This window comes from Cervus canadensis, chromosome 3 (assembly GCF_019320065.1).
Source record: "Cervus canadensis isolate Bull #8, Minnesota chromosome 3, ASM1932006v1, whole genome shotgun sequence".
Taxonomy (NCBI): domain Eukaryota; kingdom Metazoa; phylum Chordata; class Mammalia; order Artiodactyla; family Cervidae; genus Cervus; species Cervus canadensis.
In genome coordinates, this window is record NC_057388.1 from 63,366,540 (window position 1) to 63,390,397 (window position 23,858).

The 23,858-nt window shown below is 40.7% G+C and overlaps 1 protein-coding gene across 6 annotated transcripts in view; it reads left to right on the forward strand.

The window, feature by feature from the left end:
* The window catches only part of CPVL (carboxypeptidase vitellogenic like), a 129,033-nt gene that overhangs the window by 64,254 nt on the left and 40,921 nt on the right, over positions 1 to 23,858 (forward strand). For 4 of the 6 annotated variants that reach the window (XM_043463316.1, XM_043463313.1, XM_043463314.1 and 1 more), the window contains 4 exons: positions 8,714 to 8,836; positions 9,420 to 9,551; positions 15,915 to 16,013; positions 18,100 to 18,273. In XM_043463316.1, coding sequence (XP_043319251.1) covers positions 8,714 to 8,836; positions 9,420 to 9,551; positions 15,915 to 16,013; positions 18,100 to 18,273 — 528 coding nt within the window. The remainder of the gene's footprint in view (positions 1 to 8,713; positions 8,837 to 9,419; positions 9,552 to 15,914; positions 16,014 to 18,099; positions 18,274 to 23,858) is intronic. The other 2 variants (XM_043463315.1, XM_043463317.1) reach the window with 2 other exon arrangements.

A 23,858-nucleotide genomic window follows, 5' to 3' on the forward strand; every position in this document is an offset into this window, starting at 1 on the left:
AATAATACCTGATTGGAGGCTGAGGACCGGAAATACTAAAGTAAATCTATTATGCACAGCTTCAGCCTTCTGCGTTCTATCTACAGTGAGCAAATGAAGGATTCAGTTTGTTGACTGTGGTCCAGTATGTTCATGCTCTTTATTTAAAAGTCGAATTAACTACAGTCTCTAAACAAAAGTGTTTACTCCTCTGATCGAATCACCTGGCTTCAAGCTGGGTATGAATTTCTCTAAAATCGGCACTGAGGTCAGAGTTAGGGGGAAGTAAGGGGCATCTTTTTCACCTATTTTAGTCACTGATGAAATTATTTTTTAAAGAAGCATCATCTCAAAACAAAATAGACACATATCAGTTGGAAGGCAGTAGATACTTTTTCATAAATTTATGTGACTAAAAGTTGGATACAGATCAAAATGTTTTTCTTATATGTCTATTCCTATAAATTCTGCATTTCTTTTTAAGTCCATAGTCAAGAGAAAGAGCTATTTAGATAAAATCATATTCTCATTAGAAACCCCCCCCCCTTGTTTAATCACAGCAGTGTGGTCTTGAAATTAGATGATGCATGGTCTAGCAATGTCTAGGAAGTTGTAGAGATTACCACAATCTGTTGTGTAGAAACCAAAGTTCTAGTTTTCCCCATTCATTAAATTTCTGAACTAGCTACGTTAAGGCTACCCCTCTTCTCTCTTCAGTAGAAATAATGGTGCTGAGTGAAGTAAGATTCTATGCCAAGGCTAGATGAAGTCAAGGTTGTCCTAGCTTAATCTGGTCCTCTTGACTGTTGTGTCCTGTGTGACTCCATTCAGCTTAGGCCTTTCACCAATTTTTGTGGTGAAATTCTCTTCAAGGCATGTCCCCGTCTTAAAGGCATGTTCACTTTGATTGCCCTCATACATGGGAGTAGCTCCACCACAATCTGTGCTTGGGGACAGTTAGAGGACATGAAACTGGTGTGCCTCTGTCCACAAGGAGAGCTCACCTGTTTTTCTCCTGAGCATGGAATGGTTCTCACGAGCCCTGAGGTGAATTCTTTAGGTACGTTCATCCCACCTGGAGTGGCTGGGGACCTGGTGACAGAGCAGGGAAAAGGGCGTTGATGACCCTGACCATCCTCACTGGGTCATTGCTGAAGCTGACAACTGCCCTTTTCCACTTCCAAGCAGAGGTGAGGGGCTAGGACCCGTAAATAGTCACACTTGGTAACCAGATTTAAAAGCCATTGCTCATTATCACTGATAAAGTTTCTGTAAGTTTTACCATAAAAGGTATACTTAGAAGCAAGTCAGAGATGAATATAATGGCGTCTACTTTAGTAGGAAATGTAGACGACTGAGAGTAGCTTACACAATAGTAACTGCTAACATATGTGAAGTTTCTGTCAGAGGACATTGTTTCCATTAAAGTATTATTCTCTGACATGGTTTTTTTTTTTTTTCTTCTGGAGGAGCTGATTGAAACTTGATTTTTAGATATAATTTTTTTTCCTTCCTTAAAAGTAACTGGGTGGCAGGGGTGCAGTAAGTCTGCTGTGAATGTTGTTGAAACATGTAAGAAGGGAGAGATTCAGACGGAATACACAATTACAAGTTTCTTTAAGTCCAATTGTATTGTGCTTTTACACATCTGGATAATTAACCAAGCATTACATTCCCTCTAGACTATTTTTATGAGTACAGTATGCTCCTAACATGATTTCCATTAGGCTGTTCCAAACATCATTTAAGAACTCAGAAAGATTGCAGACCAAGATTCAAAACCACTGTTCAACTGTAATGTTGAGACCTTTTTCTCTCATGGGAGAAATAAAAGATTGAGAGCTGAATTCTGAGATCCTTCTGATGTCAGAGGAAAAGTCTAGGTTTGTTGCTTCTTTAAGCTCCAACACATACAAGCACAAACAAACATACACTAATATCTCCGGCCCTCCTCGCCAGGTGTGAGCTCAAAATATGGTCACTGTGGAGCAAAGGAACCATATCAGGATAGTGCTGGAAATCACAAATTCTTTAAATATTGGAAAGGAGTAATTACTAGGGGCAGACTAAAATCCTGACATGTTGATTTTGCTAATCGAGTTTGAATTATTATGATGGTTAAATATATTTATCTGACTGAGTTCCTCATTTGAAGGTCACTGCTGATTTCTAAAATAGTATGTGTTCAGATAGTTTCTGGCCACACTTTTCCTCTTTCCTTTTATAATTGCTTTGATGCTGTTCCGAGCTTTTATGAGGCCAGGGTCTGATCCGAAAGTAGAAGGTTGGTGTTAATTCATAGACTTCAGGAACTTCCTTGGCCAGCTGCTGCCCACATTGGTGAACCCCAGCCAGAGATCAGAGAAACCACAGGGCTGATAATTGTGGTTGTTATTGCTTTATTTGTTGTTATGGGTAGAACTCAGAACAAAAGAGGCAAGAGTTCATAAAATTACAGGATCATAACTATAAGTCCTAAGGGGCCGTATAGTCCATTTTTGATCCATAGGACAACCACACCTAATTTCTCCCCACAGAGTCTGGGCTTCTATTCTATTTAAAATCATATCTGGAAAAGGGAAAACTGGGTAAAATCAAATCAGTTCAGTTCAGTCGCTTAGTCATGTCCGACTCTTTGCAACCCCATGAACCGCAGCACGCCAGGCCTCTCTGTCCATCACCAACTCCTGGAGTCCACCCAAACCCATGTCCATTGAGTTGGTGATGCCATCCAACCATCTCATCCTCTCTCGTCCCCTTCTCCTTCTGACCTCAATCTTTCCCAGCATCAGGGTCTTTTCGCTTGATTTATTGTCAAGCACTTATTTTAAAGTGCTTACAGTGGTCACAGAATTGTTAAATCGAGAAATAATGGTTCAGAAAGAATAAACAAATCTGATCTTGAAAAATAAAGAAAGAAATGTGTCTCAGCAAGGAGAATGAAAATAATTGAAATTTCATTATAATGTTTTGCTGTCCATTTTCCATAAAATAATCCTATAATTGTCTACTGTTTCAACAATCTGAGTCACTCAACCAGTGGAATGATTAATGAAAACAATAGTGAAGGATTTGTCACACTGACACAGGGCAAGGAAGTGTGTGAAAGTCATTAGAAAGCAAAAACCGAGGTAAACATCATCACTGCTCGGTTAGCAGATATGGACTGAACATTGAGGAATCTGTTTTGGACGTGGTTGTAGTACTACCCATGCCTGCCTGCTAAGCTGCTTCACTCATGTCCAACTCTGCAACCCTATGGACTGTAGCCAGCTAGGCTCCTCTCTCCATGGGATTCTCCAGGCAAGAATACTGGAGTGGGTTGCCATGCCCTTCTCTAGGCAATCCTCCCAACCCAGAGATCAAACCCGCATCTCCTAGGTCTCCTGCATTGGCATATGGGTTCTTTACTACTGACACCACCTGGGAAGCCACTTACATGAACTACCTATATGTATATACATATATATATATATGTACACACACACACACGTATAGTGACTGCAGAGTGCGTGTGTGCTCAGTCGTGTCTGATTCTTTATTTTTTTTTAAATTTTAATTGGAGGCTAATTGCTTTACAATGTTGTGGTGGTTTTTGCCACACATCGAAGTGAATCAGCCACAGGTGCACATGTATCCCTCCATCCTGAACCCCCCTCCCCCCCTCCCTCCCCACCCCATCCCTCTGGGTTGTCCCAGAGCACTGGCTTTGAGTGCCCTGCTTCATGCATCAAACTTGCACTGATCATCTATTTTACATATGGTAACATACATGTTTCTATGTTATTCTCTCAAATCATCCCACCTTCGCCTTCTCCCACATAGTCCAAAAGTCTGTTCTTTACGTCTGTGTCTCTTTTGCTGTCTTGCATATAGGGTTGTTGTTACTGTCTTTCTAAATTCCATATATATATACGTTAATATACTGTATTGGTGTCTCTCTTTCTGACGTACTTCACTCATTCCATCTACCTCATTAGAACTGATTCAAATGCATTCTTTTTTATAGCTGAGTAATATTCCATTGTGTATATATACCACAACTTCCTTACCTATTTGTCTGCTGATGGGCATCTAGGTTGCTTCCATGTCCTGGCTATTGTAAACAGTGCTGCGATGAACACTGGGGTACATGTGTCTCTTTCAATTCTGGTTTCCTCGGTGTGTATGCCCAGCAGTGGGATTGCTGGGTCATATGGCAGTTCTACTTCCAGTTTTTTAAGGAATCACCACACTCTTCTCCAGAGTGGCTGTACTAGTTTGCATTCCCACCAACAGTGTAAGAGGGTTCTCTTTTCTCCACACCCTCTCCAGCATTTATTGTTTGTAGACTTTGATGACAGTGTGTGAGATGGTACCTCATTGTGGTTTTGATTTGCATTTCTCTGATAATGAATGAGGTTGAGCATCTTTTCATGTGTTTATTAGCCATCTGTATGTCTTCTTTGGAGAAATGTCTGTTTAATTCTTTGGCTCACTTTTTGATTGCGTCGTTTATTTTTCTGGTTTTGAGCTGCATGGGCTGCTTGTATATTTTGGAGATTAATTCCTTGTCAGTTGTTTCATTTGCTATTATTTTCTCCCTATCTGAAGGCTGTCTTTTCATCTTGCTTATAGTTTCCTTCATTGTGCAAAAGCTTTCAAGTTTAATTAGGTCCCATTTGTTTATTTTTGTTTTTATTTCCATTACCCTGGAGGTGGGTCATAGAGGATCTTGCTGTGATTTATGTCAGAGTGTGTTCTTCCTTTGTTTTCCTCTAAGAGTTTTATAGTTTCTGGTCTTACATTTAGATCTTTAATCCATTTTGATTTTCTTTTTGTGTATGGTGTTAGAAAGTATTCTAGTTTCATTCTTTTACAGATGGTTGACCAGTTTTTCAAGCACCACTTGTTAAAGGGATTGTCTTTTCTCCATTGTATATTTTTGCCTCCTTTGTCAAAGATAAGGTGTCCATAGGTGTGTGAATTTATCTCTGGGCTTTCTGTTTTGTTCCATTGATCTATATTTCTCTCTTTGTGCCAGTATCATACTGTCTTAATGACTGTAGATATATGTCTGATTCTTTGCAACCCCTTGGACTGTAGCCTGCCAGGCGCCTCTGTCCATGGAATTTTCCAGGCAAGAATACTGGAGCGGGTTGCCATTTCCTACTCCAGGGGATCTTTTCGACCCAGGAATTGAACCTGCATTTCTTGAGTCTCTGGCATTGGCAGACGGTTTTATATATGTGTGTGTGTGTGTATATATATATATACATACATATTTTACCACTGAGCCACCCAGGAAGCCCAATAAAACAAAATAAAACTACCCATTTCACTTTCTTATTTTCTGTAAGTGATCCACTTGGCAAGTGTGCAGTGGCTAAATCCAAGAGTGGGTCCCAGTTTTGGGGACCAGAGATTCGCAGTTATTTCAGGACCATTGATTGAAATGTGATTTGATGTGAGAAATGGGAAGAGTGGAGGCAGCCAAGCCCAGATAGAATTCCAAGTGGGCACATGACTGAAATGCACAGACCTTTGTTTTCATGATTTTAAAATATAGGAAGGTAATGTTAACTTTACATTGGCTTGAATTAGAGTAAGTGAAATAACCTGTTTATAGTAGATGCTCAGAAACTGAGGGGGTGTTCCTTCTTAGTCTCCTGCCTGAATATATCTCAGAGACACATGATGATCGCAAGGGGGGAGGTGCCATAAAAATGTGACTGTTTTAGTCTAGATTTGTCATCACTACCTATAAAATACACACTCTTCTATCTCTGAAAAAGGCAAGTGAGGGGTTTTATTGCCAGGTCTTATAACAAGACAACTTGAGTGATAACATCACTGGAAGGTATACTTTTTTAGCATTTGTACTAACTTCCAATAGAGAAAAAAAATGTTTAGAAATGTTAGATGAGTCATTCATTTATCAGATGTCTTTTTACGTACCTACTATGTGCTGGGCAATGTACACATGGTGGAAATAATAAACCATGAAAATGGTAAACTTAGCCTTACTCACATTTGAGTCAAGTTTTACATAATGTATTTTTAAAAGAAATTGTGTTTTGTGATTTATTTATTTTTGTGTCTACTCAAGTATCTATCATGATACTTTTGACAGAAAAGTTGCCGGATAAACCACCATTGAATGAAGAGTGTATAATACATCTTTACCAGTGAAATGATTATTCAAAAATGTTTGCTTTTTGGGGTCAATTTACAGATATATTACCTGATTCACTTACTGTCCCTAAAAAGAGAATATAGCAAAATTATACAAGCCAAATTTCAGACATGTAAACACATCTTGATAACACCACACAGGGAAGTTAAAGTGTACTGGTGAGTATGTGCTGTGCTGGGCAAGTCGCTTTCATCATGTCCGACTCTGAGACTCTTTGGACTGTAGCCCCCCAGGCTCTTCTGTCCTGGGGATTCTTTAGGCAAGAATATTGGAGTGGGTTGCCGTGTCCTCCTCCAGGGGATCTTCCTATCCCAGGAATTGAACCCGCGTCTCTTACATCTCCTGCATAGGCAGGTGGGTTCTTTACCACTAGCGCTACCTGGGAAGCCCACTCATGAGTACACTTTGATTCAATACTTTGCCTAAATAATTATTATTACAAGAGGAGTTCATTAGTGAGATGATTTTATATAAATTATGGAAGTTATATTCTTTCATAATTTGGAGGTGGTTTAGGATTCAGAATAGGTCAGACCAGGTTTGGGGCTTCCCTGATAGATCAGTTGGTAAAGAATCTGCCTGCAATGCAGGAGACCTGGGTTCGATCCTTGGGTTGGGAACATCCCCTGGAGAAGGGAAAGGCTACCCACTCCAGTATTCTGGTCTAGAGAATTTCATGGACTGTGTAGTCCATGGAGTCTCAAAGAGTCAGACACGACTGAGTGACTTTCACTCACTCCTACACTCAGACGAGGTTTAATTCTGGCTCTATCACTTAACTTCTTTGAGCCCCAATGTCCTTACGTTGACATATGATTGTGGCATGGAATAAAAATGAAAACTTTCCAGAATTCTCAGACTGTGAACTTCGGAGCCCTGGAAAGCCTTGGAAAATACTGTGAAAGTTCTACAGGTCCATATGTACCCACCTAATGCCTCTAGTCTATCTAGAACATATGTGCATTGCTGATTCTCAAAGGCATGTAAGTTAATTCAAAATTCATTCATTCAGCAGCTGTTTAGTGAGCACTCACGAAAACACAGCACGAGGCACAGGGAAAACATTCATAAACAAAATAGACATATCTCTGTGTTCATGGATCTTTTGTTCTAGTGTGGAGAGAGGATAACAATACACAAGATAATAAAAGTCTGTTGGAGAATGATAAAGATTAAGATGAAAAAGAGGAGAAAGGGAGTATAAAATATCAAAAAGTAGTGTTACAATTTTAGATAGGGTGGCCAGGGAGGGCAACTCTGAGAAAGCCTCACGTAAGGAAGTGAGGGAGTTAACCAGATGGATATCCGGGAAAGAGCATTCCAGGGACAGGAACAGCTAATGCAGATCACAGTTAAGATTTGGTCTGAGAGGGGCTGGAGAGGATGAGCAAGAGGATAGTAGAGGATAATGTGAGGGAAGTGACCAAATCATGTCAGCCCTTATGCCTCAGAAAAAGGGCTTGGGTTTTGCTTTGAGAGAGATGGGAAATCATTAGCGGGTTTGAGCAGAGGAGTTGCTTGATCTTATTTGACAGACCACTGTCTTGAAATTAAACTGGAAGAGCAAAAACAGAGGCCCATTGAGGAGGCTACTGCAAGAATCTAGGTGAGAGATGATGGTGACCTGAGGCAAGGTAATAAAGTATGGATGTGGAAAGACACTGGATTCTGCATTTGTCTTGATAGAATAGATAGAGTTGATGAGATTCACTGATGGACTTTTGTGAGGTCTGAGTGAAAGGGGAAAAGAATAGCACCAAGTGTGTTGGCCTGGGCAGTTAGAAGAACAAAGTTAACATTAATGGAAAGGGAGGCTACAGGGAGGGTTGGAGGGTTGGAGCTTCGTTTTGAACATAGGAAGTTTAATACTAGACACACAAGTGGAGGAAGGCAGCTTTTTCATGGAAGGAATACAGAACTATTTTAAAATACCACAATCAATAATAGCTCTTTTTAGCATAATCTAAAAGAAGAATTATTATCATGTTTATGTCCACAAAATATTTCAAAATTTAAAAAGAGCCTTTTACTGAAAAAGGCTGAAAACAGAGGTAAGTTCAAGTGACCATTTTAGTGGCCAATAAATATTATTTTTCCTTTTCCTCTTCCTTTAATACATGTTGATTTCAAATTTTGGCATCATTATACAGATTTTGAAATCTTAACTTTGGCTTTTAGATTTTTTTTTTTTTAAATAAAGCTTGCAATGGAACTTTCTGGTAAGAGAAACCCTAAGGATGGCAGAATTGTGTTCACTGGTGTCCATGTTATTTTCTTTTGTAAAGAAATTAGAATGTTCACTTAGGGCATGTTCACTTAGTATTTTTTGTGCTTCTAACCTGTACCTTGCATGTCACTTGGTACTGTTTGGGATGACAAAAGAAGGAAGGGACTGAGCTCAGTGCTCTTGTAAAATTTGCAATGTGAGGTTAAGAATAAAATACATGGTGCAAGTCTTGTGCAAATCCTGCTTGTTTGATTGTGATTTTAATTCACCTAAATGTGCCGTTTTAATAGCACCGATATGTGATAGTTTGTTTTAATGTCTGCCCTTCTTAGTCTTACGCTGGGAAGTATGTGCCTGCCATTGCCCACTACATCCACATACTCAACCCTGTGACGACCATGAAGATCAACCTGAAGGGAATTGCTCTCGGAGACGCGTATTCTGATCCCAAGTCGGTAGGTGGCTCTTCTTTCCTTTTCATTTTGTTCCTTAAGGAAATGCAATCCCCTTTAATCAGACAGAGGCTCCTCTTAACCCTAGAGACCTAATTTCATAACGGGAAATACTGTTACTCGAATGACTTTCTAGTGATTTAAATCTTCTAATTTTTACCAAATGTTCTATGGTGTCAACTTACTGTGTCAGCCTAAGTTGGCTGTGAGTGCAAGTGTCAGTGTGTGTGTGTCTGTGTGTCTGTGTGTGGTGTGTTTGTGTGTATTTTGTGTATGTATGTGTTATATGGGGGTGTGTGTGTGTTGTGTGGTTTTGTGGTACATGTGTGTTTGTGTGGTGTATTTGCATATGTTGTGTGGTAGGTGATGCCTGTGACATATGTTTGTATGTTTGTATGTTTTATGTCTGTGTGGGTGTGGTGTATTGTATGTGCATTGTGTGTGTTGTGTGTGGGTTGTGTGTATGTGTGTGTGTTGTCCTGCTCCACTAATTAACAAGTTACAGAGGGTTATTTCTCAAGCAGACGGGCTCCCCTCACATCCCTTTCTCTCCCTGTCGTATCTGTGTTTGCCTTTTTCTCCTCAGATCATAGAGGGCTACCCATCATTCCTGTTCCAAATTGGCTTGTTGGATGAGCAGGAGAAAAAGTACTTCCAGAAGCAGTGCAACGACTGCGTGAAATTCATCCACCAGGAGAAGTGGCTTCAAGCCTTTGAAGTGAGTTCTGGGTCCCACGCTGCCCTAGAGCAAGAAGCACCATCTGAGAAGGTCCTGGAAGCACGAGGTGCCTGGCCTGGTGTTTTATTGTTAGAGAAGCTGTATCCGGGGTGCTGTCACAGGTCAGGAGGCGAGACGAGCAGGCTCATAAGGAAGAAAAGGACCATCTGGGTTTCTCTGAATTTACTTTGGCAATATTTTAAACCTGAGATCACCTCGGGGTGTTTATATAACTGTGTCTTTCATTAACTGTTTTGATTTCTGTACATGCTGTGTCGCCCTCGAGGCATCCCTACTATAGGGAAATCAGAAGAAAGGCAACCTGGAAAGTGGATGCATATGCGTCCACATGTGCTCTAAGCCCTTCAGAGGAATATCCGCACAGGGGGCTCCAGCTGGGGAAGTGGCCACAGTTTAACAAATGTCACATGTGCCTGTGTGTCTGGAACAAAGAGTATAAACGGTGGTGTGGTCGTTTGCAACTTTTGCAAAGAGCTGCTGGCTTTTGTAAATATCATCACATCACTCTCCTAAAATTGAATTTGAGGATCCAGTAATATGATTATGTTCTTGAACCATTTTTTTTTTTTGGTTGTTTAAAACCTAAGACTCTACTAAATATTAGGATATGGTGTGGTGCGGGGACTTTGTTTGCTGGCCTGTGCAAACAAAGATCATGTGTAAGCAGTCTTCCTTGGGGGTTATGCCACCTTTGCCATAGAGCCATGATGTTTGACCCAGTAAATGTGGTGTGACTGAATTTTGAGGCCTTTAATCTTGTTATTGCAAGCACAGCCTGTCACCGTTGACCTAACAGCACTGTTATTATTAAAGCTGAGGCCTGATATTAATAGTCCTTAAGGCGCTGCAGGTCAGCTGGTTCAGATCAAAACAGGAGACATACAAATTTATGGAGAAGAGTAGGGTAACAAAATGATGCCCCATTTTACAAATAGGGTGCCCAGGAAGTGATGCTGTGACTTCTGACAGCAGCAAGCTGTGTGAGTGCGGGAGCTCAGGAAGTCCCGGGTCACCCTGCAGGGCGCTGGTGGGCTCCCCGTTCTATTCCAGGACCCTTGGTATGGCTGCAGTGTGCATACAGGATTTCTTATGCAATTGTGAATGCGACGGAAGAAGGACCTTCTCGGAGACATGTCGGGTCATTCTTCAACTCGCAATCACAGTATTTTCAAGACTGGTTTTAGGCTATTTACTGTGGTAGGCAGGAAGGGTAAAAAGGACTAAACGTTCAGAATTTAGAATTAATATGAACTATAACATTGGATGAGGCCCATCTGCACATGGGACATGCAATGTGTTTTTGAAGAAGCATACAGGGATTAAGCAATATCAAGAGCAAGAACATTTGATAGATTCAAAGGAATAAAGAGGGACTTCTCTGGCAGTCCTGGAGCTTCCCTGAGAGCTCAGTTGCTAAAGAATCCACCTGTAATGCAGGAGACCATGGTTGGATTCCTGGGTCAGGAAGATCCAAGGAAGAAGGGATAGGCTACCCACTCCAGTATTCTTGGGCTTCCCTTGTGACTCAGCTGGTAAAGAATCTGCCTGCAATGGGGGGAACCTGGGTTTGATCCCTGGGTTGGGAAGATTCCCTGGAGAAGGGAAAGGCTACCCACTCCAGTATTCTGGCCTGGAGAATTCCATGGATTGTATGGTCCATGGTGTCGCAAAGAGTTGGACATGACTGAGCAACTTTCACTTTCCCTGGCAGCCCAGTGGTTAAGACTTCGCCTTCCAATGCAGGGCGTGGGTGTGAGATCCATGGTGGGGGAGCTAAGATCCCACATGCCTCACGGCCAAAATACCAAAACATGAAACAGAAGCAATATTGTAACAGATTCAATAAAGACTTGAAAAATGGTCCACAAATTTTTTTTTTTAAATGTTGGGGGATAAATAAAGCAGATAGATGTCTGTGGTGCATGCTCCAGCAGCCTAAGCACCCATGGAATTAGTGAAACTGCTGAGAAGTTCAGGTGTTTTGTATATTCCAAGACAATGAGAAAATGGCATATGAGGTCTCTCCCAAACCAGATTCACCAGAAAAAAGAGAACCACCCCCCCAAAAAAAAAATACCCTGAAGGTATGCAATGTCTCTGTGGATCACTGGTCCAAAATCTTGAGTGATAAATGAAAACACTTTTGCTTTTTCAAGAGAAATAAAATGATACTTCAGTGAGTCAGCAAGTAGTGGGAAAATGTGTTTCAACTTATGCAATCAGTTCAGTTCAGTTCAGTTCAGTCACTCAGTCGTGTCGGACTCTGCGACACCATGGACTGCAGCGTGCCAGGCTTCCGTGTCAGTCATCAACTCCCAGAGCTGACTCAAACTCATGTCCATCGAGTCGGTGATGCCATCTAACCATCTCATCCTCTGTCGAAAAATGCGAAAAGCATAGGATGTGAACAATTATTTATTTTCTCACCATGTAAAGAACAACTGTGAACATTTCAAAAAGTTTCTTCTAGCTTTTTATAAAAACCGTTTGACAATTCGACAATAGTTGCTGGTACCACAAAAATGAAATAAAACAAGGCTGATGTCTTCCAGCTGGGTGGGGATATCAAATGGTTAAATAAATGTTATTACTGTAGTATTGAGTTCAGTTCAGTTCAGTCACACAGTTGTGTCTGACTTTGCGACCCGATGGACTGCAGCACACCAGGCTTCCCTGTCCATCACCAACTCCCGGAGCTTGCTCAAACTCATGTCCATCGAGTCGGTGGTGCCATCCAACCATATCATCCTCTGTCATCCCCTTCTCCTTCTACCTTCAATCTTTCCCAGAATCAGGATCTTTTGCAATGAGTCTGTTCTTTGCATCAGTTGACCAAAGTATTGGAGCTTCAGCTTCAGCATCAGTCCTTCAAATGAATATTCAGGACTGATCTCCTTTAGGATGGACTGGTTTGTTCTCCCTGCAGTCCAAGGGACTCTCAAGAGTCTTCTCCAACACCACAGTTCAAAAGCATTAATTTTTTGACACTCAGATTTCCTTATAGTCCAACTCTCACATCCATACATGACTACTGAAAAAACCATAGCTTTGACTAAATGGACCTTTGTTGACAAAGTAATGTCTCTGCTTTTTAATATGCTATCTAGGTTGGTCATAACTTTTCTTCTACGGAGCAAGTGTCTTTTAATTTCATGGCTACAATCACCATCTGCAGTGATTTTGGAGCCCCCCAAAATAATGTCTCTCACTGTTTCCCCATCTATTTGCCATGAAGTGATGGGACCGGAAGCCATGATCTTAGTTTTCTGAATGTTGAGTTTTAAGCCAACTTTTTCACTCTCCTCTTTCACTTTCATCAAAAGGCTCTTTAGTTCTTCTTCACTTTCTGCCATAAGGGTGGTGTCATCTGCATATCTGAGTTATTGATATTTCTCCTGGAATCTTGATTCCAGCTTGTGCTTTATCCAGTCCAGCGTTTCTCATGATGTACTCTGCATATCAGTTAAATAAGCAGGGTGACAGTATACAGCCTTGACTTAGTCCTTTCCTGATTTGTAACCAGTCCGTTGTTCCATGTCCAGTTCTAACTGTTGCTTCTTGACCTGCATACAGATTTCTCAGGAGACAGGTCAGGTGGTCTGGTATTCCCATCTCTTGAAGGATTTTCCACAGTTTTTTGTGATCCACATAGTCAAAGGCTTTGACATAGTCAATAAAGCAGAAATAAATATTTTTCTGGAACTCTCTTGCTTTTTCTATGATCCAACGGATGTTGGCAATTTTATCTCTGGTTCTTCTGCCTTTTCTAAATCCAGCTTGAACATCTGGAAGTTTGTGGTTCATGTACTGTTGAAGCCTGGCTTGAAGAATTTTGAGCATTACCTTGCTAGTGTGTGAGATGAGTGCAGTTGTGTGGTAGTTTGAGTATTGTTTGGCATTGCCTTTCTTTGGGACTGGAATGAAAACTGACTTTTTCCAGTCCTGTGGCCAGTGCTGAGTTTTCCAAATTTGTTGGCATATTGAGTGTAGCACTTTCACAGCATCAGCTTTTAGGATTTGAAATAGCTCAACTGGAATTCCATCACCTCTACTAGCTTTGTTCGTAGTGATGTTTCCTAAGGCCCACTTGACTTCACATTCCAGGATGTCCGACTCTAGGTGAGTGCTCACGCCATCATGATTATCTGGGTCATGAAGATCTTTTTTGTATAGTTCTTCTGTGTATTCTTGCCACCTCTTCTTAATATCTTCTGCTTCTGTTAGGTCCCTACCATTTCTGTCCTTTATTGTGCCCATCTTTGCATGAAATGTTCCCTTGGTATCTCTACTTTCCTTGAAGAAATCTCTAGTCTTTCCCATTCTATTGTTTTCTTCTATTTCTTTGCACTGATCACGGAGGAAAGCTTTCTTATCTTTCCTTGCTATTCTTTGGAGCTCTGCATTCGAATGGGTATATCTTTCCTTTTCTCCTTCCCCTTTTGCTTCTCTTCTTTTCACAGCTATTTATAAGGCCTCCTCAGACAGTCATTTTGCTTTTTTGCATTTCTTTTTCTTGGGGATGGTCTTGATCCCTGTCTCCTGTACAGTGTCATGAACCTCCATCCATAGTTCTTCAGGCAGTCTGTCTATCAGATATAATCCCTTGAATCTATTTCTCACTTTCATTGTATAATCGTAAGGGATTTGATTTAGTGAATGGTCTAGTGGTTTTCCCTACTTTCTTCAAGTCTGAATTTGGCAATAAGGAGTTCATGATCTGAGCCACAGTCAGCTCCTGGTCTTGTTTTTGCAGACTGTATAGAGCTTCTCCATCTTTCCTTCTCTATCATTACTTTGCCAACAAAGGTCCGTCTAGTCAAGGCTATGGTTTCTCCAGTAGTCACGTATTTGGATGTGAGAGTTGGACCATAAACAAATCTGAGCACCAAAGAATTGATGCTTTTGAACTGTGGTGTTGGAGAAGACTCTTGAGAGTCCCTTGAACTGCAAGGTGATCCAACCAGTCCATCCTAAAGGAGATCAGTCCTGTGTGTTCATTGGAAGGACTGATGTTGAGGCTGAAACTCCAATACTTTGGCCACCTGATGTGAAGAGCTGATTAGAAAAGACCCTGATGCTGGGAAAGATTGAAGGCGGGAGGAGAAGGGGACGACAGAGGATAGACGGCATCAATGAACGTGAATTTGAGTAAACTCCGGGAGTTGATGATGGATAGGGAGGCCTGGCGTGCTGCAGTCCACGGGGTCGTAAAGAGTCAGACTGAGCGACTGAACTCACGCACTCACTCCCTCAGTCTTTTTCTCCTCTCAGCAGTTATCTTGTTCTCTTTACCTTAGCTGCTTATTCCCTTTTCCACCTGCAAAAAAAAAAAAAAAGCTGGCAATCACTCCACAATCTCAGATGCAACAGAGTCAAACTCTTCCCCACCTGCCACCTCTGGTCCTCCCAGCTCACTTCTCCAAACATACCAATGTGAACTATCGCCCTACAACTGCATTGTCTTTCGATCCATGGATCCTACTGCTCCTTCATGGCCCCCCACTCCTGCAAGTCTTAACCTAATGTAAGCCCAAGCTCAGTCACACATATTCTCAACCTGTGCCCCCTTTGCACGTCCTCCACCGCCTTTGGCCAAACCACAGTCCTGGCTAAATGCCCCTCTCCACCGCGTCATGCCTGCCATTGTGCAGCTCAACATGACCTGAAGAAAACACACCATGTGCCAATTGCTCTAACTCTCGGTTGCTGACTGGGTTTTCAATGCTAGCAGTCGAAAGCTTACTTCCATCAATTTCAAGCACCTGGGGGTATGTCTCCCGCCCCCTCAGACCTGGTGAGTGGTCAGTGGTCATATTATGATAACCCTTCCCCACTCTTGCAGTTGGGGCTTTTGGGCCTGCTGTTTTCTCTCCTTGGAGTGTTCTTTTCCTAGATATCTGCATGACTTGCTTCTTCCCTCCAACAGGTCTTTGCTTAAATGCCACCTCTTAAGTGAGACCTGTTTCCTCCTCTCTGCAGTGTCCCCTCCGCCCACCACCGGGTACACACATGCCCACACACCCATGACACTTCCTCTTTCTCTTCTCCTTGTTAATTTTCTCCTTTGCCCTCACCATTCTCTAATACGCTGAATGTTTTACCTATTAATGCTTGTTTAATGTTCTCTCTAGAATATAAGCATTTTTGAACTGTCTTGTTCACCACTGTTTCCCCAATGCCTTGGACAGTGTCTATAGCACAGAGAAAATGTGCGGTGAATGATTGTTGAATGAAGCAATGTGGGAACGACACAGTTATTGAATAAATGAAAAACAAATGCTTGTATTTATTTACCTACCCTGATGTTTTCCTCATTTCTTTATCTCCTCTCTCCCAACCTAGTTACTGGACCGACTACTAGATGGTGGCTTAATAAGCGAACCTTCTTACTTCCAGAATGTTACAGGATGTTCTAATTACTACAACCTTTTACTGTGCATGGTAATGACAACATTTAAAAAACCATAATAGTGTTTGCTTAAAACTTTTGGCAAAACCAAACTTCCTCAGATTTGGGAAATATTATAGTTGACTTTACACTAGAAAAACATGTCCAAACTATATTGCATTATTTGGTCTACTAATCTATAGGATCTTTTACCTTGCCAATGTTGTATACTGTATAATCTGACCATTGAGAATGTGTGATATTCCGGATAACTCAAAAAGAAAAATATCTGATTAACACAATTTCCCCCCAGTAGAGCTTGTTATACAGAAGTTCTTTTGTGAAGGAGAAAGGTCAGGATTGCAACTCTGGATATCAGGCCCCAGAGCTCCAGGCTTGTAGTGAGTTTCTTGAAAATGCCCACATTATTTGTTCTGTACTTAAGACAGCTTGGATAACCCAAACTGCCAAAGCCTTTATGAAAATATTTGCTTTGTCTTACTTTTAACTTAAGATTTTTAATGCATTTAGTATGGCCCTCACTTTAAGCCCTTTGGAATATTCTCAAAGTATTCAAGTAGTTTCTTTCATAAAAGTATGCCAAAGTTGATGTCTATTGTGTAGCTTTAATCGAATAAGACAAAGGGAGCCAGAGTGGGGATTTGAAATTGTATAATCCAAGTCTAGGGTGTATGACTATGCATTCTGTTTTTAAAATTGCTTTATTTATAAACTATTTCGTATATAATATATAAAGCTAACTTCAGTGGAATTTGCCAGTGCTGGGGTTTGGGACTTAGATTTGACCAAGAGAAAAACATTTGCTAGGCAAGAAAGAAGCAAAATTTATAACTCTATTTTTTTCTTCACAAAGTAATATATTCACAGTCAGCAAAAAATATTGATGATTCACAAAATTGTTGATTTCAAACTTTAACAGTTTATTAATTATTTCATAACTTTTTGAAAAAAACAGCATTTAGTCATTTTTTTTTTTCCTTTTAGCTTAATGAATATTACAGAGACTTTTATGCAATGTTTTAAAAAATAAGGCTAATGGACAAGTTTTCTTTTGATTTATGTCCTTCATAAAGTATCATCTATTTTTACACTTGATATATTTTTCCTCTTAAGTTATGGAATCCTAGGGACAGAGGAGCCTGATGGGCTGCCGTCTGTGGGGTCGCACAGAGTTGGACACGACTAACACGACTTAGCAGCAGCAGCAGAGTATTTTGTGTATGTGTTTTTAATAAAGAGCAGAACACAAAAAAGAAATCCTCATCTTTTAATCTACCACATCACCTCCCTGGCTCCTTGTGGTCCATTTCACCTTCTTTCCCAAGAGCCTCCAACAAGGAGCAAATTGTCTTCGATAATCTCACCTCTTCATCTTCCCTATCTATCTTTGTCGTGAAGGAGGTTTTTAATTGGAGTCACAGATGGCCAAATATTAGTTACAAAAAGGAAAATCCAGCATTTGCAAATTGGATATTGACTCTGAGAGTATCAGATCATCTAGACTTTTTGGATAAAATTTGAAGTGAAGTGAAGTCGCTCAGTTGTGCCCAACTCTTTGTGATCCCGTGGACTGTAGACCACCAGGCTCCTCTGTCCATGGGATTCTCCAGGCAATAATACTGGAGTAGGTTGCCATTTCCTTCTACAGGGGATCTTTCTGACCCAGGGATCGAACCCAGGTCTCACTCATTGAGGCAGACGCTTTAACCTCTGAGCTAAATCTCCTCAAAACCCCCAAGTCAAAATGTTCAGGATGAAGACCAGTTAATAGTCATGCCACATTTTGTTCATTGTGGTATGGAAAAGAAGATGTTAGTCACTCAGTTGCTCCATTGTGTTTGACTTTTTGTGACCCCATAGATTGTAGCCCATCAAGTTCCTCGTTCCATGGAATGCTCCAGGCAAGAATACTGGAGTGTCTAGCCATTCCCTTTTCCAGGGGATCTTCCTGACCCAGTGATCAAACCTGGGTCTCCTGCATTGCAGGTGGATTCTCTACCACCTGAGCCCAGGGAACCTTCATTTTGGCATATGTTAGGAAAAATCTGAAGCGTTCCCCAGCATGGGGTGCCCACCCAGTCGTATTTCCTAATGTCTTTTTGATGCCCCTTCTGCCAGGAGCCTGATGACCAAAGTTACTACGGGAAATTTTTGTCCCTCCCCCACGTGAGACAAGCCATCCATGTGGGAAACCAGACTTTTAGTGATGGAGCCAAAGTTGAAAAGTACTTGCGAGAAGATACAGTCAAGTCAGTGAAACCGTGGTTAGCTGAAATCATGAATAATTACAAGGTAAGATGGCTACTTGAGTTGCTATCTATTTTAGGAACTTTCAGATTACCCAGAGTAGGCGTGACCTTCTTTTACTTGTAATTTAACTCATACCATTTTTTACTCTTCTGTATCTTACAAACGTAAATAACAACCACTGCATTGTTTGATTTCTTTGAATTGAACGTTCTTTTTTTTCCTTTTAATTAAATCACTTTCCCCTACTAGTTCCTAAAAATGAAATTCCCTTTGGCACATGCCATCTCTCATCATTTCTTGAGAAAAGAGGGATAACAGGGCCGGGAAGATGACTCGCCTTGTGTAAGCTGATTTTCCCCTATTATTTGCTTTATATTGTTAATCCCAATGAAGTCAGGGATAAATGAAATCAACTGGTTATTCCAAAAATGCTTTTTGCTTGATAATTGCATTCATTCAGATCATTCAGCCATAGTTTCTCCAGTGTCTACTTCAAGCCAAATGTTGTGCTAGGCTGTCAAGTTGAAGTGATGGATGAGACAAGGTCCCTGTTTTGAGGCATGTAGAGTCAAGCACTGTAGTGTCTGACTGAGATGTTCTGCCTGACTCAATGCTGAAGGTACCAGAGGTTCAAGCAAAGGAGCCATGACCCCTAGAACTTTCACCGTGAGGGAAGGACTCCACGAGCAGGTGACAGAGGGAAAGTTACCTTGTGCATTTCTTTGCCTTTTCCTTCTCTTCTCACTCTTCCTCTGATCTTCTAGGACTGTTAGCATTGGTCCTAGGCATGGTTTGGGAACAGCTTGGTAGGGTAAGTGTGCTAATGACAGAGAAGATCACCACCAGAGGTGATCTACTTTTTCTCTGTTTCCTGGAAGTGGCAAGAGTAATGATTGGGATGAAAAAGAAAAAAGAAAAAAACCATGGCAGCCAGTAACCAACAAGTGAATTAGACAATGTACTAACTCAATAAAGTACTTAAATACTTTATTTCTATCTATCTAAAAAATTGTCCTGATATACTGCTTTTATTTGAACCAGACTCTTTCCTGACATTTTATGACATAAGGAATACACATTTCAGCAATGTCTATGTTGGGGTTGTTCAGTGTACAACCCTTAGTACTGTCCGGGGAGTCCTTGGCCTAATACAGCCTTACTAGATTGTATTTCAGAATATGCCCAACCTAAAAGACCTATTTTCTGGTCCTGCCTGTAGTACAAAGAGTTTCAGTCCAGTCCCTGGACATACAACTTTTATTCCAAATAATCTAAGGTCAATGATACGCAGACTCTACAAACCCATTATAAATCTGGAAAACTTGACGAAATACTTTCTAGGCAAGAAAGAGTCTAACTAGATGAGGTCAAACTTTCAACCACTCTTATCTTTGGTTCTGTTGGGGAAATGTAGTGAGTGGTCCTTAGTGCTTGCCTGCTTGGAGCCTTCTCTGAGCAACTTCCCAGTGCTCTGCTGGTTGCCCTCTTCTCTGAACTCTCTGACCATGTGGCCTCTACTGTTGGGAGCACACTTAGCACCCTGTACTGCCATTATGGGCTGTCAGTTGTAGCACCAGCCTCAAGCAGACATCAATAATGCATAAATAAATAAATGGATGAAAGAAAAGTCAGTTCTATCAATTAGTGCTATATCGAAAATATATCTATTAAACTTGTTCATAATTCATCATATATTTATTACCCACAAATTTATTAAACCAAAAAGAAACCCACATCAGTTTCTGTATAGACTACTTAGCATTTATGTCTTCAAGATGAAAACAATTGGCTATAACATTAAGGAATGCACAGTGATTTTCTTGAGTAGAAAGTGGAAAAAGAAGTTCCCATGTATATATTTTGTGCCTTTGGAAGATAGATTTTCTTGCTCTGTAAATTTAACTAGAATATGATTCCTTTCTCAACCAAGTGAGGATTGCATGGGACATGTAGTTCACTTGATGATGTAAAACTCTTTTGATACTGGCTTATCACCATACAGTGTCCACTTGATTGTTGAAGAAGAATACGCTGATTAAAGATGAGCCTGTGTTTTGATATTTAAACATATCTGTCTCTGTTTCCCATGGATCCTAAGCCTGCCAATAGGAATCCCAAAGAAATCAGAATATTTTCTAAACTTTCAAACTCTCAGTTGCAAAAAAAGAGAATAGATTTGTGGTGCAGATAAACCATATTTCCAGAAAGAAAGAGAACAAAGTATGCACTCAGTCTGACTGCAGACCAGAAAGTAACTGCTGCTAGAACAGACTGCATATTCATGGCTAGAGCTGGCATAGGCCGCAGGGTAGCAATTATCTTTGGCTTGTCTGTTCATGGTGGTGAACCTCAGTGTGTATGCAGTAGAATCAGAACAACCTAGGCTGGCTTAAAACATTAGTACCCTAGAGGATATATTTATGTAAGACTCAGTACTAATTTGTCATAGAAAATAGTGCACATGTTTCTATTCATAAGAACATGGAAGTCTTTTTCTAGTACTAGATTCAGTTTAGCCAATGTGGAGTGTTCTCTGATGGGCTGAGGAAGACCTTCATCAGTTTCTGGAAACTTATAGAACTCTTTGCAGCACATCAGTTTCTGTGTAGACTATGTGAAGACATATCCCTTTTCTTGTGATGACCTACTTGGGATGTGTACTTAAAGTCATTCTCTTTTCAGTGATTTTAGATATTTGTATGGTAAATTTGAAATATCAAATGAGCAGTTTCCAAGACAACTAAAATGAGAAATAATCTCTTGGACTGTTGGAGTTACTGATGATTAAATCAGATCATGGTTAGATATAAATCTTATTAGGAGTAACAGAACCTAATCCACCAGTGAATAATAAAGATCAGGTTGAGCTGATCTCATAAATGCAAGAACATTTTTGCTTTAGAAGTTCCATCATGTAATGCATCACCTAAAACATTGAAAAATAAAAAACATTCATCTTAATAGATGCAAAAACTGGATTGGACAAAATCAAAACCCATTTAGGATAAAAGTTTAAATATTTTTTTATTTATTCATTTATTTATTTGGATGTACCATGTCTTAGTTGATGCATGTGGGATCTTAGTTCCCTAGCCAGGGACTGATGCTGTAGCTGAAACTCCAATACTTTGGCCACCTGATGCAAAGAACTGACTCATCTGAAAAGACCCTGATGCTGGGGAAGATTGAAGGCAGGAGGAGAAGGGGATGACAGAGGGTGAGATGGTTGGATGGCATCACTCATCAATGTACATGAGTTTGAGTAAACTCTGGGAGTTGGCAATGGATGAGGAAGCCTGGCGTGCTGCAGCCCATGGGGTCGCAAAGACTTGAACACGACTGAGCAACTGAACTGAACTGAACTGAACCAGGGATGGAACTCGGGACCCCTACATTGGGAGCATGAAGTCTTAGCCACTGGCCGCTAGGAAAGTCCCAGGATAAAAGTTTTTAGCCAACTAGGAATAGTAGTATCTGTATTAGATTCCTATGCTTGCTGTAATGAATTACCACAATCTTGATAGTGTAAACTACAGAAATTTATTTTCTCACAATCTAGAGGTTAGAAATCCGAAGCTCCTCTCACTGGGCTGAAACCAAGGTGTCAGTAGGATGACTCTAATGAGACAATCCATTCTGGCTTCTGGTGGCTGTTGGTGTTCTTTGGCTTGTGGGCATATGATTCCAACATCTCCCTCTGTGCTCACATCGCCTTCTCTTCTGTGATTAAACATTCTATTGCCTTCCTCTTAGAAATGTTCATGAGGTTGCATTTAGAGACCTCCTGGATTCTCTCCCCATCTTAAGATGCTTAAGTTAATCAAATCTGTGAAATACTTATTTTTTAATTAATTAATTAACACTATATAAGGTGACATTCACTGGTTCCAGCGATTAGGACTAGATATGTTTTTGCAGAGCAGTATTTAGCCTACCATGCTACGAGACTTTCTTGACCTAATAAAAACCTACATGTGTGAAACAGATAGCTAGTGATAAGTTGCTGTGTAACACAGGGACCTCAGCCTGGTGCTGTGTGATGATTAGGGTGGTGGGATGGAGGACTGGAAGGGAGGCTTAAGAGGGAGGGAATGTAGGTACACTTGTGGTTGATTCACCTGTTGTCCAGCAGAAACCAATACAACACTCCTCCAATTTAAAGAAAAAACCTTCTAGTAAGCATTATTCTGGTCTATAAAACTTAATATACATTCTCTTTAAAATCAGGGTTATAGTGATGCAAACAAAAAATGAAAAGGAGGGAAATCCAATTAATAAATGTATAAGAAATAATGGAATAAAAATTATTATTTGACAAATAGTACAGTAATAATTGTTTCAGGAAAGAATCATCAGTGGATACTAACATCAGTTAGTGAAAGTATGATGAGAATCAGAATATTTACCTGATCTCAAAGTATCCCCTTTCAAAATGTTTATGATGAAGGGGAAATAGTAACTTTATAATGGAGAAACCTGGCACATGAATGTATACATGCTGTTGCTCAGTTGTGTCCAGCTCTTTGCAACCCCATGGACTGTAGCCCCCCAGGCTCCTCTGTCCATGGGACTTTTCAGGCAAGAATATTGGAGTGGGTTACCATTTCATACTCCAGGTATCTTCTTGACCCAGGGGTTGAACCTGAGTCTTCTGCATTGGCAGGCAGATTCTTTACTACTGAGCCACCTGGGAATTCCTCATAATGGGACAAATCTCCTGATGTGTTGTACTGAGGACACAACAATGCTAATGTGTGTTGCCAAAAGCTTATAGCAGGAGAGTTCCCTGGTGGTCCAGTGGTTAAGAATCCACCTGTCAATGCAGGAGACACGGGTTCGATTCCCAGTCAGGGAAGATTCCACATGCCATGGAGACACTAAGCCTGTGTACCACAACTACTGAGGCTGCGTGATAAACCCTGGTGGCTACAACGACTAAGCTCACCTGCCACAGCTACTGAAGCCCTTTTGCCTAAAGCATGTGCTCCACAAGAGAAGGCACCCCAATGAGAAGCGAGCACCGCGATCAGAGAGTAGCCTCCTCTCACCTCAACTAGACAAAGGCTGCTCACAGCAACAAAGACCCAGCACAACCATAAATAGATAAATAAACATTTTTAAAAAGAATGCTTAGCATAAATTTGATCATGAGACAACAGCAGACAGACTCAAATCAAGGGACAAATGTAGCCACAAAATAACTGGCTAGTGCCTGTCAAAAGGTTATGAAAGAAACATACACACACACATACACACACAAAGGCTGAGGGATGAAGGAGACTTTACAACTGTATATATATAGCATGTGCTTTTTATTGCATCCAGGACCAGAAAAAAGTATATTAAGGAACAACTGAAAGTTTTTTTTTTTTTTTTTTAATTTTTTTATTAGTTGGAGGCTAATTACTTCACAACATTTCAGTGGGTTTTGTCATACATTGATATGAATCAGCCATAGATTTACACTTATTCCCCATCCCGATCCCCCCTCCCATCTCCCTCTCCACCCGATTACTCTGGGTCTTCCCAGTGCACCAGGCCCAAGCACTTGTCTCATGCATCCACCCTGGGCTGGTGATCTGTTTCACACCATAGATAGTATAACATCTGTCTTTTGAAAACATCCC